The following is an 18,852-nucleotide window of genomic DNA, read 5'->3' as shown; positions in this document are numbered from 1 at the left end:
AGGTGCACCCAGTGACAAGACTCCAGAGCACCTACTTGTTGAATTCTTCAATCAGTTTCTTCCTGGCATGATAGCTGGAGCTGGACAAACATTCATCCCAGCATCTTCGTAGAGTAAATCCCTCCAGCTTTTGGTTAAAATGAGTTGTGTCTCCTTCGTGGTAGAGATTGAGCTTCCGCACCTTCCCAAAGAGACATAGAAAGGACAGGCCAAGTTTAATGCTCCAGAAAAGGAGGGATGAGATCTAAAGTGTGTTGGTTCCTGATTTTACTCCTTGGCCCTTTCTACAAAGAGCCAAGGAATGAAACAATTAACAAGCATATATCTGTTTATGGGAAAACATGAACTAAGACATTAAGGCTGGAAATTTTCAGAGACTGGGACTTACAGCATATTGTCAGTAAGATTAAGGTACCTAGTGCTTTTGGACTTTCTTCTTTTAATAGTTATCCTTAAAGCAGATGTTACAAAATTGAGGAATTTAATTAAACAGAAGATAGTCCATGCTATAATGTATCTGTCACACAAGTTTGAGATCTGGCTAGGAGCTCAGCAAAAAAAGTTCTTATGCCTAAAAATTTCCTGTGGCTGATGCAGTTCTCAGAGCTTGTTTAAAGGCAGCACCACCCTGGAAGGAGTCAGTGCGTCTGTACCTCCTCAGGTGGCAGGCCACACTTCCGAGCAAGGTCACCCATCCAGCACTCAGCAATCATCATTCCCTGGGGCCCTCCAAAGCCACGGAAGGCTGTGTTGGAAGGCAAGTTGGTCTTGCAAACAATGCCCACGCTGCTGACATTGGGGATGTTGTAGGAGTTATCCAAGTGTAACAGGGCTCTGTCCATTACCTGGGGAAGAAAAGGAATGGAGGTGGACACATTTTACATGAATCGGATGTCAGACTTCTCACCAGTGCCAAAACCAGACTGGAAGCTCTGAAGCTAATCTACAACAATCAGCACTTTCTCTTGCATCCTGCAGTGCTGCAGTCAGCACAGCTGGATGAGCACTCAAGTGCAGCCAGAACTGCCTCCCACATGCAATGAAATGTCAAGTGGTGTCCTCCTGAAGGACAGGACAATGAGCACACTTCTCTTGTTGACACTTATGGCTCTAGGACAGATTGAGCTTCAAAGTCCTTTTTTGGGCCTGAGCTCATGCTGAGTCAAACTGGTACTAAATCCCATTACCTGTCTGGAAGAAACAGAGTTTTCATTATATTGAATAATCTGTTACTGGAAAAGAAGTCTTTCTGATATCAAATGATTCAGCACTGGGCTATGGCAGTAAGGGCAAACATATGAAATAAAGATTTTCGGTAACTACTGAACTGCAAGATTTGAGATTTTTGTCCACTTATTGTCCACATCGGGAAAGGGCCAAAGCTTCTTTCAGGCTTGTGTTTCCAGACTTCCCTTCCAGCAGCAGCACAGAGAGGACATGGCACACAACCCAACCTTATTTCTACACAGAGCACTTTCCAGTCCCCTGATTCAGACACTGTCAAAAAGACAATTACATAGATGTGCTCTCAACCAGGCCCTCGGCTTATGCAAAGACACTTGCCTGTCATTCTGCTCTGCCCAGCACCAGCCACATTACCAGCATCAAATGTGGTTCTGCTAGAGAGCTCTTGCAGTTCTTTCCTATGGAAAAGGATCCATTTTTGCAAAAAACTATTCAAGACTCAGTGGACTGGAGAAAGTGAGCTAGAATTAACCTGAGTGACACTAGGCTATTGAGTTAGTCACTCACATGACAGAAAAGGAGAGTTTTTTACTCATCAGTGCAAAACTTTCTTGGAGACAAACTCAGAAGTTGGGCCCATTTTTTGTCCTTACTGCTTGTGAGCACAGTGTTGGCTTTAGCCACACCTTTACAGGCTTGTTGATTTAGGCACCCTGCCCTGATCTGCCTATAGACTGGGATGCTTCCTCTTCCAAGGAACTATCTTTCCCCAGTGCTGGGGATCTATCAGTCCCCTTGCATTGTGCAACAACTTTTCATCACAGCTCTCTGTAACGCAAAGCAAACATTCTTGACCCCTTTGCTCAATCTGAGTTATTACAGCATCCATAAGAATTACGTGGCACATGCCAAGGCAGGTCAGTTGGCTCACAGAGCATTTGTAGAAGCTCCAAAAGCCCTTCAAAATCTGTTTTCAGTCATGCTGCATGTGGAGGCAATGCTGTAGGCAACAGCTCTCTGAAGTCAGAGCAGAAGGTTGCACAGAAACACACCTTCCACTTAATTAGCCATCAGAAAATTTTACTTACACCATGAGAGAGGTCTACAGAGTTGCCCCCATTGCTGTAGTATGACACCTCCAGACTCTTGACTTTCCCATTCTTCATGAAACCAACCTGTCAAGAGAGTATCTCCTCAGTAATCAGTTTTCTACAAAATGTTCTGGTTTGTGCTTGCCTCCAGAAACTGAATGGATCTCACACAGGCAGAGAGGGCTGACTGTCCCCAGTGCAGCACAGGGCAGGCACAGCCAGCAGCTGAGGGAGCTTCCCAGTAAAGGGTTTGTACATCTGTCAGTCTTGCTCCAGAGAACTCTTCTAAATTAAGTGTTGGCCACTTATCACAGCCACAATTTCCTTAACAGGTTTGTGCTTTCGAAAGCAGTATCAGTTGGAGGGAGATTGAAGCAGAAAGGAAGTTAACAAAGTGCATTGCTGTCTAAAGGGTGGTTTAAAGGAATGGGCGAGCCTCCAAAAGCAATGTGATTGTCAGCAGGGGCAAAGTCTTGGTGGCAAGGAAGACAGAATTATTTATGCTGAGGTCACAAAAAGGGAACTATCCGAGCCAGAATGACTTCTGAAGCACTTTAACAGGAAAAATGCTACAGCCCATCTGACCTGGCCTATTTGCAGCAGGGGAGACCAGCAGCAGCACATTTTTTCACATTATTTTTCTCACTACTCTCTGATGTCTCAGGGGACAGCAGTGAGACCACGTGGATTCCTCTCATGTGTGTGCATACCTTGTACCTGCCCAGGAAGGGGTGCCTCCCCCCACTGATCAGCATGTCCTCATCTCGATCCAGCATGCACCTCACTGCACGGCCAGTTCTGTTAAAGAACACAGTTTCTTAGACAAAACCTGAAGTGTACAATACAGATCCTGCAGAACAAGACTCCTCTCTTTGTCTTTCCAGGGTGGCAATGGACAGTTAAGGGTAAACTGCTTGGTTTACATAACTTACTCTTAAGAAAATGGCAAGACTGAGTTAAAAAATAAACATCTCCAAAGCAGGGACCTGTTTGTGAAAATTCTTGCAAAGACTCCTGTATTTAATAAAAGGATAATTTCTTATAGAGATAGATGCTAATAAGTAAGCAATCACTGTTTTCCAGATTATTTCTCAAGGCACTCTTTTGGCTTTGAAAGAGACAATGCCATAGGAATTATGTAATAACGTGAAGTAAAGTACTAACTAGTCTTCAATTTGACCTTATTTTTTTATTTGCTTATTTATTATCAAGGAGGAAAACAAGGTGGAGAGTACAATTTGCTCTTAATTTTCTAACAGTTTTGCCTTCCAAGTGGCTGTCTTGAGGTTGTACAAGTATCTAGTAAATGTCATAGATGTTATTTTGCAACCTCCTGGATGTCAAACAGTGGTTTGGCTGGCAGAGATAAAGAGAAGAAAAGAATGCAAATATATTACTGATTAATTAGAGAAAGCAGGTTGTTTGCTCAGAACAGAAAAAAAAATAAAGTCAGTTTAAAAACAGAGTTTCATTTTGGTTGTTCTTGTCCAAAGGCATTGTATCAAACTGCTGCTGTGTTGCAAGATTGCTCTATAGCACTGCCAGCAAGGGCAGTACTGGGAAGGGCAGGGTACAGGCAGGCCAGAAATGTCATCTCAGAGGCCACGTTCACACAAAACCTGCACAGTTAAACATCCACAGCAAACTCCAGAAACCAGGAACACATTTACAATCTACTTTTCACAAATGGTTGCAACCTAGGTTCATTCCCTAAGCTTTCAGGGGTTTGAAAAGTGTGGGTTCCAAGGCCTGCCACCATTCCTAGGGAAAAATCCAAAGAAGGAGTTTGCAGACGAGCAGACAAATAATGATGCAAGACTGGTGTAGTAGAGTTTTGAACAAGGAAGAGATTTTCTTAAACAATAAATTAATATGGCTGGTGCTGGATGTTTGGGGTGAAGTGAGGGGGAGTGGCCAATAATTTGAGATACAAGAGTTTTCAAAGAGCACCAAAGGAGTAAAGAATACTGAGGTTTTTCCCCCTTTCCTATTAAAAGCTGACATTCCTGCATAAACTTAGTCCCTCTGGGCAGGTTCAATCACTCCTATCAGCTACAAACCCATCAGCCACCTCCTTTGGGAAATCCCAAGCTTGCTATAAAAGTTGTACAGTAAGAAGACATGCAGAGTATTGAAAGTGCTCCAGCACAAATGGTGCTCCACAAAGGGGCAACCTGGGACAGTCTGAAGGAAAAAAAGTCCTTTCCCCACACCCAAACTTACTTGAAGGCTGCAACAGCCACTACAGATGTCAAAATAGTACTCCTAGTCTCTTTTCCTCCAAATCCTCCTCCCATTCTTTTCACTCGAACCACAACCCGATTTGAAGGCACTCCCAGTGCATTAGCAGCAAACTCCTAAAGACAAACAAAACAGCAGGACATGTAGGGAGCTCAGCTGGTGTTAAGAGCTAGATGCCAACACATTGCCTTCCTGAAACCATTTCAACAGTGCAAATATTGGATTTGATGCAATTGGATTTGATGCAGTTGGAGGCAATAAGCCCAGCATTTGATGTCTGAGAGGAAGCCCAGCATGTGATCTCTGAGGGGAAAAGGCACAGTGCTGCAGCACACAGGCCAGATTCAGGAAAAGACTGACACGAGGTTACTAAGACACAGATCTCATTTAGCACAGGGTTTGACATCCATACAACCCTCACTTCATTGAGAGATCTTTGGACAGTCTTGGTGAGCCAGTGAACAGGCCAAGGACACCCCATGGTGCCAGCAGCCTCTCTCATGGAAGGGGAGAGTTGGGGCACAGCCAGTGGTTTCACCACCTCTCTTTCTGATGAGTCACTCAAGCATCGTGTCTCCTGAGCAGCTGGGACCCTCTCCTGAAAGGACTAAGTGTGCAATCCCTCTCAACAAAGATGTGTTCCCAAAAATATCTCTGCCACCTGGAAGGAGATTCAGGACTCCAGCAGGATGGACAAAGATTTTAGATCCCATAACCAACTCCAGGCCTATGTGTTTATTAATTGAAGAATAAAATAAGAGCAACTATCAAGCAAGAATTCATCTAGTCTGAAACTGAGAAACAAATGCCTTTTAGGCATCAGGTTAATGAGAAGTACCTGTGTCTTCATTGGGTTTTGGGTCGACACAAAGAGTTCCATCTCACCATCTTCTCCCTTTGGCACAGCCAAAGTACAGTGAGTTTCCAGGTAGAAATGCTCCTGACCACCAAGGTACATCTCTCCTAGAAAATTGAAAGAAATGTTGCATAAAAAGGACATCCTTGGTGTTATGTCTCCCATCACAGGTTGTCTTCAAACTGCTGCCTTTTGTACATGTGTTAACTGACAACCCTTTGCTTTGCGCAGCACTGGATGTCACTAGCTCTAAAACTGACACTTCTGGTTCAATGTTTTAAAAAAACCCCAAAAAATAAACTCAAAACAAAACAACAAAAGACAATAACAAATCCAAACATGCTTCCTTTCCACTTTCTAAAAATCTTCATTCTGAAACACAAGTGGCTGGCATTTCAAAAGTGAGCCTGCACACCATACCATTGATCCAGCATCCCTTAAGATGGAGTATTTGATGCCTTTCAAGAGTGCCTCAATAACACCACTGCGATAAGAATAAAAATAAATGAAGTGTAATCTAACTGAGTAGATAAAATACAAGGTTACAAACTTTGAAACAGGAGAACAAAAACAGAAACCCAAAATACCTCAAGATTATCTAACTGGGAATCAACTCTCTATCACTGCATGTGGCTCTTTCCCAGGACATCTTACCTGAAAGTGCTGAGGGTAAAATTTCCAATCATGCTACACACAATTTAATGTCAGAAACAACCTCCCTTCTCAGTTACGGCCCTGATCTCTTCATTGTATCCCATTTGCCTAATGAGATACACCCTATTAAAGGAATAGGGCGGATTAAATGCCTTTAATCCACCAGATTAAAGGAAATTTACTATCTATAACATTTAGACCAGACTATTTCTGGACAGGGAAAATTTTCAGGAAAGAAATAAACCACCTTTTTTTCTCAGAATATTTGCTCAAGAAAAATGTGTCCTTTCACTGAAAAAAGTGTTTTGTGGGAGCGCAGCTGGAAGCATCCAGGTCTGTTCAAAACAATAAAATTAGTATACCAATCTGAAAGTTTATATGAAATTAATTTAGTCCTGCAAGCCTTACTCTCTATCTCTTATGCATAAAAAAGGAGATTGATTTCTTTTGTCAAAAACTATACTATTTCAAAAGAATTATTAATGCTTATTCTCACCTTCCAAAATGTGATCAGATTCTTCAAATCCTTTCTTCACATCTCCCTTATTAATCCTCTTTATATCCTTAAAGAAAGATTGTTTCTCAATGGCTTCCTAGGAAACAGAACAACACAATGACATTTTTGTGTGAGTGGAACGAAATCAAACCTTCCTCTGACTGAAGAAGAAATATCGAAGATAAAAAGCACAAGAACTTATCAGACACTTTCCACGGTAGTAGCCAAGAGGCTTGACTAAAAGCAATACAAAATAACTTTTGGCAACAAAGCAATTTCACAACCAATACCATAACTGGACAATCTGAAGGTATTCCTTGTGACTTGTTTTACACTGTGGACCCAGAACCTCAAGGCCTGTAACCACCAGAGCTATAACTTACAACTTCTATTAACTCTTGTCTGTAGCCCATAAGGTGGGAGGAAAGAGGGAAAAAAATAAAAAGAGAGAGAGAGAAAGAGAAAATGAAATCTCTCAGATAAGAAGTCCAGAAGTAGTTCACTTTTGAGCTAATATACAATCATGTTTCTAAGGGAAGTTTAACAAATGCATTTTCTTTTTGCCAAAAGTGAAGCTTTCCATAATGAAAAATACCCCCACTAAATATCAAACAACCAAACCAAAAAACCCAGCACGTTTTTGGCTCCACTCTCATGTTCCCTGGTTGAATAAACAACTAGAAGCCTCACAAAAGGCAAAGGTCTCACACATTGTTTGTTAATCCACAAATGACGCAAACAACCCAAAATCCGTCCTTAGACGACAGTACCAATGTCTGTATGTGACAGTGAACAGACTGTTTCTACTTGCATTAATAGAATTCAAATTACAAAATACATGGTATGAAATACTATTAAAAACATTTCATTAGAATCCTATGTTTCTAATTCTCCACTAAAAATGGCTTAGTACATTTTTTTCCTACTTCTAGAAATTAAAGCTGTGTAGTATAATTTTCTTTTATTGTCTCATAAGGAAATATTGTGAACAAATTTTCCAGTTAAAAAAATAAAAAAGCATGAAATTAAATGATCATGCATTTGGACATGAATTTCTTCAGCTTTGAGAAAAGTCACTTAAAGACTGTGTCCATGCAGTTCACAGCAGGGAGTGAACTCCTGAAAATGAATTTTATCCAGCTTAGAAACTAGACAAGTGGTCTGCAGAAATCTCAGAGAAGCAGTGCAGTGATAGAGCTAGAAAAGATATTTTCACACCTTACTATTGCTTGTTATAAATGAGAGAATGAAGAGGGAATGGATATCAATGAAGCCAGAAGGGTCACACCAGAGAATATTAAAAGCAAGCCTCTGTAGGTAAGAATGTAACTCAGAGTAACCTTGTTCATTTAAACACATTTCTGTCGAGCACAATACTATCTCCCTGAGCTTGGTTTATTTGTTTCAGCTTTAAATAGCACAGAAAAAGTTAATGTACTCTAAATCAGCAGGGCACCAAAGATGTACCTTCTTTATATTTAAATACACAAATTATTCCTCCTATCCATATCCTGTTGCACCCACAAGCACAAACAAAACGTGGGGTTAAGTAACCACACATGGGAGAACAGAACTAGACATCAGGGGCTCCCAAGCCAACTGGAGATGCGGAACAGAGCCATCTTACCTGAATTGTGACAATAGGTTTCAGTTCTTCATACTTAATCTTCACAGCTTTAGCTGCTCTCCTGGAATGCTCCTGTGTGTCTGCAAGGACTGCACCGATGATATGACCCACACAGGTGACCTACAGGCAAGATTGGGACCCACCATCATTTGGAGTGTGCGTTTGCAGTGACAAGAGACTCGGGATAATTCTCTTTATCTATTCCTTCTATGCAGTTTGTTCAGACCAGTCTATTAAAAATCAGCCCAGAGAAAATAATCACAAGCAAATTTGGACAGCAACTGAGTGAGTGAGCCTGTCCCAGGGGGCTGCAGCACAGAGGAGAATCGTGGGGATAACAGAGATGGCACAGGGGAAAGGGCCTTACTGAATTTGGCACCAAGGTCTCCAGTGCAGTTAGAATTATCTCTGCTTAAGGTAGAGGACTTGACTGGACAGTATTAGAAATGTTATCTCCTGAGCAGCATGATTGAAAAAGGCTATTTTTAGCTACATACCACATTCTCAGCAAAGACAGTCTCATCATTAGCGATGCCAGTGATGTTACTGCCAGGAACATCCTTGGCAGAGACAAAACACACAAACCCAGGAACACTCTGAGCTTCAGATGCATCTACAGAACTAAGGAAAGAACAAAAGACAGTGTTATTTCTGGGGGGTTTTTGGGTGGTTTTTTTTTGTTTGTTTTGTTTGTTTTGGTTTTTTTTTTTTGTGTGTGTGTGTAAGCAATTACGAGATTTCAATACAAATTCAGGCCTGATTTCCTCAGGTTTCACTATGCCACGTGAATATCATGTGAGACTGTGACAGAAAGCATAACATATGAGACTAAAATAATTTGGGATCTATATGAAAATGTTAACCCTGACAGTGAGACTGATCACCAGCCTGCTTCTTTGGACTATGTCATACATCTTTCTCCTAAGACACACCTGAACTTAATCCAGTTGCCATTTGTACTAAAGATTCTTTGATGACAAGTTGGTGTTACTCCAGGAAGAGTCTTCCTAGCTGCCATGATTCTTGCCATGAAGGCAAGAATTCCCTGTCTATGGATAAATATGAAATTTTAGTGCAGACATGTATCATCTGCCATGGGTGAGTCAGGGAGAAATTGCTGAGGATCAATCATAAGGAAGCTTCAGGCTTTTTAAAAGGATGCAAAATAAGTGATGCTCAAAAAGACAAAAACCTTCATGAAAGGCTTTCTTTGGTAATCAGCAAAAGAAGTATCTAACCAAAATGCTTGTCTGCTTCAATCATATATAGATTTAAAACTCAGTGACAAAATAACTAAAAAAAGGGCAATATAAATTCATTTTTATATATAGAACTCAGGAAAAAACAGATTACAAAGGATTTTCAGGTTCCTTTTGCAATATTCTGTACATTGGCTTTATAGAGAAACAGTTGTGAATAGAAGAGCTGTGGCTTTGATTTTGCTGACTGGATGATTTATTGCCTTCTGTAAATTGCTGCAATTTTTTCAGCAACTTGTTTAGATTCCTGAAACTTTGATAGAAACTGTGCCTGAAAGCAGATGTTACTACATCCCAGTGAGGCACAGGCTTTTAAAAAAAGACATGAAATGTATGAATTAACTTTCCCACATGAACCCTTAGACAGCAGGAACTCAAAATGCTATTTTTCTTTGGAAAGTTCTCTTCCCTGTGTTTCTGCAGCAGTAGCTCAGAAACAACCCCCTAACACTCTCCCTTAGTTACAAATACTGGGGCAGATAATGCCTGATTTACACTTTGTGCTCAAAATCTGACTTGAAGTGGAAGTTTTCAGAGTCAATATTTCGACTGCCAAAATCATAGGTTGAGATACTTTTGTCCCCTGATTAAATATTCTACTATTTCTTCTACAGAATGTTACAGGCTCCCAGCCTGAAATATGTGCACACAACATAAATGCAAGAAAAAGTGTAAAACAAACTTCTAGAAAACACTGCATGTTGTGGTCACAAGCATGGATGTGATGTCTTCTCTATCTCCCCATCTGCCCTGGTGGTAATAACAACACTTTCATGCCTGCATTGCACATTGCAACACCTAAAAATTAACTATGATGACAGCAGTTTCTTTCATAACCTGGGAGTCAACTACTCCATCTGTGCATCCATGACCACCATGCTGCCCATGCCACAGTGGGAAAGCTCTGGACAGGAAGCCTAACTAGGCAGGAAGTATTGCCTAAGGAATAAACAGCAGATTGCAAGCCTGTTTGAGGATGACACGGGCCAATGTAACGCAGAGTGTCCCACATCAAAGCAGCTGAGGACAGATAAGAGCCTGCAGAGTCACCATCACATAAACAAAATTGGGGTTTGTGGGCACAGTCAGTCCTGCAATATAACAGCATTAAAATTCATATGAGAATGCAGATGGCATTACCTGCCAGGATTGGCCTTTAGGAGATGGTTATTTGCCATTCTTATAAATTAGGTACCAGTCATGCCCTGGATGGACAAGATGCTTTCTGAGACAGCTGCACTTCCAAATACTGACCTGTCCACCTTGCTACAGCCAAGCACAAACAGGGCTCTGCCTCATAGCTAAAGCCAGTTCACAAATGACTTTTGGGCAGAGGGCTTGATCACAGCCAGTGCAGGCAAGCACCATGCAGGGAAAAACCCAGTGCACACAGCTGACTCACCAGCAGGAGAGCTGCTAGAACTGCATCTTACAACCTAATTTTTCAAGCAGATTTAAAGAGAATCTTCAAGCTGCATGCTCCGGTGAGTGACTGAAATGACATCTCAGCCTCTGTGATGCTCTCCTACCCTGCTCCTTTTTAATCCTGCAGGCCTGAGTATAAGATATGGGAAATGCAAAAAGTTTGGCCTAGGCTGAAAGCCTTTGGTCTTCATCAACGCCCGAAGTTTGGTGCTGGTTCAGTCACATTCCCACTGACACAGACTTACAAGGCAGCTGTCACACACACACAGCTCGCCTCCGTGTAACAATGTGCAAGGAACTGGAGTTCCCACCTAAGCAAAACTCTTTCCCTCACCCACACTCTGACAGATTGATGTTTTCTAAGCCACCAGGCACTGGATACTTCCAACATTTGGGACTCAGAAGCGACACTTACAGGATCTTAGCGTGGGCCTTAGTGCTGGTCACCAGCGTTAGGTACAGCTCGTTCTCGTAGTGAGGGATGTCATCGCAGTAGACAGCTTCTCCACTGGTCTGTTTGGCTGCTGAAACGTGCACCAGAGGCCTGCCCACCATATCTTCCACAGCCTGCCCCTTGGGAACTTCCTGGAGTAAAACACATGGCTCACTACTACTGGCTGGGTGGAAGGGGATGGAAGGGTTGATGGGAGAGCAAAAGGCACTGTGAGACATTCTAGTGAATGGGGAAGGGGATGGGGCTCAGTCCTGTGTGAAAGGAAGGCAAACAAGATGCCACAAGATGTGGCTACACAGAGGGGAGCTGTAGGGAATGAAGTGAAAGGAGTTTGGGTTTTGGAATTGCTGTGGAAGGGAGGGGTTTGATTTCACATCTTGCGTAAGAAGGTTCAAGTTCTGAAACTGAACACTGAAAGCTGAAGAGGATGGGTCACTAACAGAGAAATTAAGAAAGAAGATACATCCTGAGTGTGAAGCCTCAGAGATGCCAAGAAAGGCAGGCTATAACTGGGGAAAGCAGAAGGGGAATTTCAGTTTGGATACAGAGCTGTCTACAGGAGGAAAAGTGATTTTATAAAGTTCTCAGCAATAGTCTTGGGCAATGATAGGAAAGAATAGTATCCTAAAGTGAGGAAAGGATTGAGATCCAAATACAAGCTTCAGGCATGGCATTATAAAAGTTTATGTGATGACCATACTCAGGGAGACAAGAAGATAAGAACTCAGGGAGACAAGATAAGAACAGTTTGAGCTACAGAAAAGCCTCCATCTATGTCATGCCAACACTGCTACTTACTTGGGAAAGCTGCTACTTACTTGGAAGAGCTGGGCATTTGCAATGGGATCTTTGTGAAACAACTCTGTAGCACTGAGGTAGTTTGAAGGGACGGGCTCACACATAGTTTTCTGCCAGAGACATATTCAAGAAAATCACCTTCCCTTCCAATTCCTTTCTCACTTTCCCTAGTAGCTCAGGATATTTTCCATTCTCCATCTCCCACTTAAGGTAATCTATAACCTACTGAGTTAAAGGCAAACAGGGCTCAGGCTCTGTGCCAAGAATAACCACAGAGCCACGAGACCACTGGTAATGCAGCAAATGGGAGAAGTCCAGAAATCATCCTGTGAACCCACAGAGCTACAACCCTTCCACCACAAGGTGAGAGTGCCACAAGGAAGCAAGTGGAAGATACACAAGTCACTGTTATGCAAGCAGTAGAGTAGCTCTGGCAGATATTGCAGCATGGATTTTGTTATCAGGTGGGACTCTGCTCAAATCTGAACCCTCCCCGTGCCCTCCCCACCAAGGCAGCACAAAGACATTCTCCTTCCCAAGGAGCACTCACAGTGCCACTCTTGCTCAGTTTCTGAAGGACTGTCAGGTAGAACTTGAAGAAGAAGCTGAGGGTGAGTGTGCGTCGGAAATCCACCATGCCCCCAGGGGCAGAAGGAGACAGATCCATCTCACCCGACAGTAAGCGGCAGGCGTCCTGCAGCAGCTTCTCATTCCAGTCTCTGCAAGGGAACAGAGGTGACAGACCTTGTTCAGACCTTTAGGGCAGATTAACACTTCTGAGACAGAATCACAGAATATGCTGAACTGGAAGGGGCCCATCAGGACCATTGAGTCCAGCTCCTGGCCTTGGACAGAACACCCCAGAAGTCACTACATGTGCCTGAGAGCGTTGTCCAAACAGTTTTTGAGCTCTGTCAGGCTTGGTGCTGAGACCACTGCCCTGGGGAGCCTGTTCCAGTGTCCAGCCACCCTCTGGGTGAAAAACTTTTCCTTGATATCCAACCTAAACCTCCCCTGACACAGGCTTCATGCTTCCCACCAGCAATAGCCATCAGTTCTATCTGTTCCTAGCACATGTGCTTTGCTCTCATCTTGGGATGTTATCTTTCTGTCCAATTGGAAATGAACACAGTTTTGTAGGTCATGAACACATCCAGCTTCTGTCCACTTCAACTGATGAGTGAATTTGGCAAGAAAATGGCTCTCTGAATGAGAAAATGCCATGGATCTTTGAGGATAAGGCATATTGGAGGAAACAAGGCATTACACAAAACACACTGCTGCAGAAGCATAACTATATTTCTTCACCTTTCTCCTCTGATGTACTTTTAGAGAGGATTTAGTGTGCTTTAGATTTTTAAACTGCTCCTGTAAAAATCAGCACAGTTCCATTAGACAGTCTTCTTATCATAGAAAAATCCCTACCTGCCAGTGAGTTCCTTGCAAGTTTTCAGTGCCAGGACAGTGGTAGGAGCCATTCCTCCATAGCTTAGTTTTATCTCCTCCACTCTGCTTGTGCCATCTTGAAAGAGGACTCTCATCCCACAGGTCACAATAGCAATGTCATCCTCACGACGGGAAGCCTGCTTAAAAGCTGAGAAGTATTCACCCTGGAAGACAGGAAAATATTTCTTTATTCTCTACCTTGGCATGCTTTGGAGTGTAAATGTGGAGAAGCTGTTTACTTATCTCTGTGTGCATGAGCTATTCCAGGGAACAGCATCTGGTTGATTCATTGTGCAAGGCCAAGCAGGACATGTTTGTTCAGGTACCACTGTTTATTTTCACATAATTCAATGATTAATTCTAATGTATCAGTTTAGTTACGGAGCCTGGGACTGTGAGGGAAACAAGCTTTGACAGAGATCTGCTCATACCTGTCACATTTTTCCATATCTCAAAAGAAAGAACCAAGACAAATTGTTTGTGCATAAACAAAATTACAGTTTCTCAGCAAGTCTTTCTTTCTCCCAGACTGCTAAGCTGGAAGTCTAATCAGTACTCTAAACCCCTTCCCTTCAGAAGTCTTTAAATCTGCAAGACCTGAAATCAGTAGTCACAAATGTCTCTCAGTTTTAGAGTAGATCAGACTAACTAATAAAAGAAAATCTAATCTGTTACTGGAAATAGAATTCTCAGTTACTATCCTGGTCTCCACAGAGGGGGGAAATTCTTGTAAATGCACAAGCAGCCACAATGCACAAAACTCAGCAGCTCTGTTACAAAGAGTGGCTGTAAATATGAGATTAACACTCTACCAGGATGCATCATGTAATGGTGACACCCTGGAGTCACAGCATGGTCAGTCCTCTTGCCTGTACTGCAGCTGAGGACAAGTTGCTGTTCAGGCACCCTTCAGACTAAGAGAAGAATCAGATCTGATGTCTTTGCACTGCTCTTCTGGAGAATTTTCTAACAAGTTTCTTCTCTAAAAACTCAGCCAAGTGACTCCACACAGCACAGCAGTCTGCTTCATTAATTACTTCTAATCTGAAGTGGACAGCAATTCTTTCATTATGGCATAGAACAAATTCTCTCCTGTTGACAATGACAACAGTTTCACAAGAGGTCCCTTTTGTACAACAAGGATTTGTTACTGGAGATATAACTGAAGGGTGTGCTTCATTTCCTGAATTCAAATAATTACTCAGCAGCAGCAGATAATAGCAGAGGAGCATCAATAGCAGCCTTCCAATGAGGACATTGTGCCACACTGCTTGTTAAAACAATTAGCTTTCAAAGAGGAGAAAAAGCAGCCTCTTATCTTACTGCATAATCAAGAGATTTCCAATAACATGATTGCAATAAGAGGGAAATATTGCCTTCAGTCCTCACAAGACACCTTAATTTTCTTCATTCAGAGTCCTATGAGAGGAAAGGCACTCATGACCTTTCCTCACTAGGAGTGTAGGTAAATGAACCATCACATCACATGCCTGCCTGGGTCTCCTGGTAAACAACACAGCTGGTTAATTCCTCCAGTAGTTTGGCCAGTCTTACCCTTGGTGTCACAAGTTACATGAATGCAAGGCATAACATCCATTTCAAAGAAAGATAAATCAAAAAATTCTACCTAGATATGTGCTGAAACAGCCCTGCTTTCATTCATGGGAATATCAGAGTTGCAGAAAACTTTGCCTGCTACGTGCCAGCCCCTTCAGACATGCCCTGAAAAACTTCAGCCTCCTTTTGTGAGCAAAGATCAGACAAGAAACCATGAAGTTGAGAGTTCAAAAGTTGTTTCAGTTTTTCAGGTCAACGAGCTGCATATAACCTAGGGTTGAAGCCACTGCCCAAATGTGTTTGTACACATTTGTTTGTTTTGTGAAATTGCCATGAGACACATGCACGGAGGAATACGGTGTTTCCCATTGACAACCTCAAGTGTGTTTCTCATTCTGGCAAACAGTGATGCTTTTATCACAAGACCAAAGAAGGATCGCTCAGAAATAGATGGAAAAACCACCATAAATAAAATATATTTGTTCCTTTAGTAGTTAAATAGAAGAAATTGAGAGGATAGGCAAGGGATTTGTTAGTTCTCTCCCATAATACAACGGCATTTCAAGTAAATCTGTGTTTTCCATTTATAAAGAAAATGTGTCACCATACTGCAAATCCTTGCATCTTGTGACTTGGAGACACAAGCCCTAAGGAAGGTAAGTACCTTCACAAGCATAAAATTACAGTCTGATGTTCTCAGCCCTAAAGGAAAAATCAGAGTTTTACTGCTTAGACACTGAATCAGTTGTGGTTTATGCTGCTACAGCAAAGCACTCATTGTCCCATTCGAAGAAAGTTGTGGAGCCTCTTTTGAACCTGGAAATCCACATGGCCAAAATGCCCTAATAGTCTGTCCTTGTGGCTCACATCTTGCAAGACAAGAATGTAGAAACTGAGCTTCCCTTTTATCCATACAGACTTTCCCCTTTTCTTTTCCCATCTCAGCTCACAGAAATAAAGCAGGAATCTTTGGCACATTAACGTCACTCTACATCAGAAATTGCTAAAATCTTTTCTACTTTTTCTACTTTTCAAGCAGAAATTCTACCTCTGGGAACATCACTGTGACACTTCATCATTACCAAATGCACCCAAAAAGCTTCAGATAATAAAATGAAATTTTTCTTCCTTGCACTAGAAAAAATTCTTGGGTTTACCATATTTATCATAGAGCCCTGATCCCTTTGCTTGTGAAAAACAGTGTGCTGCTGGATTTTCTCCAAATAATTCACTTGCTTCCTCGCCCACTTGGGACTACATAAGCATTTGGGGGGCTGCCAGGAAAGAGTGCCTAACTTTGAAAACAACACTCAAATAACAGCATTTTATCGCCACAATCAGTGAAGTTTTTCTTACAAGCTTACCTTTTTGCTGTAGGGTATTTCAACAGAGAGAAGTATTTCTTCAGGCTTAACTATTGTCTTTCTGTAGCCAGTGAAAAATTTCTCATCCATTGTGACAGTCCTTTTGCCCTCTGTAGAGCAAAGAGACATCAATGGTGAATAAATACAGAATGGCAGTAGTACGTGTGGAAAACCCTTCAAACAACACAAATCACTCTTGATATGATATCCGACTTCATTTTTCCACTCTCTTTCAGCAGATTAGGAAAATCTTTTTCAGATTTACTATGGTATTTATGGAATCTATCACAGCTTCTGCCTACATATTAAATTTTCTTTGCACAGGAACTGATTAAAAAAAAGACCTCCTTCCCTCTCTATCTAATTAAAGCTTAGCTTCCAGGTGAGCCAGTTTCCAATGCTCTAATGAAATCCCACTCTTTCTCCTTTCCATAACCTGCACACAAAGCAGCACTCAGTCCACTGATCAGAGAGTCCACTTACTTCAAGGATCCTATTTTTAAAAAAAATTCCCAACAACAAATAAAAACTGAGATGCTTGGCTTTCTTCTTAGAAAAAGAAACAATTTTCAGTCTTTATCTGAATAAATCAGAAGGATTAAAATATGATGGTAACAGAAACTATTTCATGCCTACTATTTTTCATTAGTCCACATCTTTAACCAGCTCTTCACAAGGACATGTCTGTAAGTATATACACAATGCCAGGGATTCCATCTGGCACAGAAGTTCCTAAATTCTTTAGGAAGCCAACCTTAGGTCTAGCTTTAGGACTTTAGCCTCAAAAAGTGTGAGAACACTGAAGACTCAGACTAATAATGTTAATTTCCCCTTTCAAGTTCTGGCCTGACCTAACAACCCATGGCAGAGGACTGCTGACTGTCCCACTCCCTTCAGTGCCACAGGGAAATGTAAGTTACCTTTTGATACCAAAGTCAGTTTGCTTCCACTTGCCATTAACACGGGATTTAAGTCAGAAATTGGGCTTGCTGTCATTATGTTCCCACCAATAGCCTAGAGTGAAAATAATGCATGAGACAAATATTAAAAATCTAAGCAAATTTTTGCCTTTAATTAATTGGAAAAACCCAAACCCCACGAAATGAGATGCTGTCTGAGACAATATTAACATTTGCCTGAAACAGATTTAGAACAGTGTTTTGTTAATGCATCAAGATCACCTTATGCTCAAACCTCACATGTACAACCATGCCAAAATTCAATCACTGTATCTGCTATTAAGGGAGGATCCAAGAAACTAAAAAGAATATTTTCAGTAACAATCAGGAACCGAGGTTTTTGGCTCCAAACCAAATGTATGGCACAGTGTCTTGTGGAACAGAAGTTCTTCTTTGGTAGGTTGGTTTAACTTCTTGCTTGATATTTTTTTGTTAGAACACACGGAGTTTGAACACACCTTCCCCTTTAAAATCACAGGAAAATTTGCCAGATCTGATACATTAACACTATAACTGCCCAAGTTGTTATGGCAATAATACATACACCTGCTTCTTTGAAGTTTGTCCAGCACTCTAAGTACCTTTTTTTGTTAAATTATTCAAATCTCACTACAGTTCCCCCCATTTGGTGATAACAGCAATGGAAGACCTGGACAACTGCCATGTTTCCCTTGCTTGCTAGATGTGTGACAACAGTGCAGCACAGACACCAGCTGAGACCCCACCACTTTCTGGGGTTGATTTTTGTGTCCTGGTTTCTTTCCCAAGGTTTGCAAATGTTCTCCTGTGAGATGCACAGGGCACACCAACACTGCATGAGGCAGGGCAGCTCCTCAGCCTGAGCTTTCAACTACAGCCCCTGGGGCTCCCGGGTCACTTACAGCAACATTCCTGATCTGTGGCCCTGCAAACCAGCGCAGCTGCTCCAGGACAGCCTGGAAGATCTCTGTTTTGTATGCAGGAAGGTCTGCCACGGCTTTTCTCATCACCTGCTCTACTGACTTCAGGGTACAAGCAGCTCCAATAGTGATCCCTATAAGCAAACAAAGGAAAAAAATTGTTCTCCAAAATTTTGAGGTACAGAAGGATAGTTACTGTGTCTGCAAAGCTTAGAAGCCACTGAGTTCAATTAGACCCTCAGTTACACCAGACTGTTCAGAATGCACTTCATGTAAACATCATACTCTCAGAACAAAATTCACCTTTAAAGCACAGCTCATGCTGGCGCTGCCTCCCATATGACAGTAACACACCACCCTTTTCCATCGGTGTATTATTAACAATATTGGCCTCTTGTAAGTATTAGTTTGTCCTTTGAGAAGTGAAGTCCAACTCCTTTTCAGTTTCCATGCTTGAAATATCCTACCAGACTTTGGGCCATATGCACTAAATTGTCCTAGGTACTTCTGTTTGTAAGGTTGACCCATTTCCATCACAAAG

The 18,852-nt window shown here is 41.9% G+C and overlaps 1 protein-coding gene across 1 annotated transcript in view; it reads right to left on the bottom strand.

The window, feature by feature from the left end:
- Nucleotides 1–18,852, bottom strand: part of XDH (xanthine dehydrogenase) — a 47,389-nt gene that overhangs the window by 9,900 nt on the left and 18,637 nt on the right. Inside the window, exons 12-27 of the mRNA XM_066316312.1 lie at nucleotides 18,294–18,445; nucleotides 17,374–17,467; nucleotides 16,454–16,563; nucleotides 13,512–13,696; nucleotides 12,637–12,805; nucleotides 12,107–12,196; nucleotides 11,250–11,419; nucleotides 8,648–8,771; nucleotides 8,151–8,270; nucleotides 6,524–6,620; nucleotides 5,356–5,480; nucleotides 4,500–4,633; nucleotides 2,987–3,074; nucleotides 2,274–2,360; nucleotides 654–845; nucleotides 36–181 (exon numbers count right to left, since the gene is read on the bottom strand). Of these exons, the coding sequence (XP_066172409.1) occupies nucleotides 36–181; nucleotides 654–845; nucleotides 2,274–2,360; nucleotides 2,987–3,074; nucleotides 4,500–4,633; nucleotides 5,356–5,480; nucleotides 6,524–6,620; nucleotides 8,151–8,270; nucleotides 8,648–8,771; nucleotides 11,250–11,419; nucleotides 12,107–12,196; nucleotides 12,637–12,805; nucleotides 13,512–13,696; nucleotides 16,454–16,563; nucleotides 17,374–17,467; nucleotides 18,294–18,445 (2,083 nt within the window). The remainder of the gene's footprint in view (nucleotides 1–35; nucleotides 182–653; nucleotides 846–2,273; nucleotides 2,361–2,986; nucleotides 3,075–4,499; nucleotides 4,634–5,355; nucleotides 5,481–6,523; nucleotides 6,621–8,150; nucleotides 8,271–8,647; nucleotides 8,772–11,249; nucleotides 11,420–12,106; nucleotides 12,197–12,636; nucleotides 12,806–13,511; nucleotides 13,697–16,453; nucleotides 16,564–17,373; nucleotides 17,468–18,293; nucleotides 18,446–18,852) is intronic.

This window comes from Sylvia atricapilla, chromosome 3, assembly GCF_009819655.1.
Source record: "Sylvia atricapilla isolate bSylAtr1 chromosome 3, bSylAtr1.pri, whole genome shotgun sequence".
Lineage (NCBI taxonomy): Eukaryota > Metazoa > Chordata > Aves > Passeriformes > Sylviidae > Sylvia > Sylvia atricapilla.
This window is presented reverse-complemented; position numbering and strand designations above follow the sequence as displayed.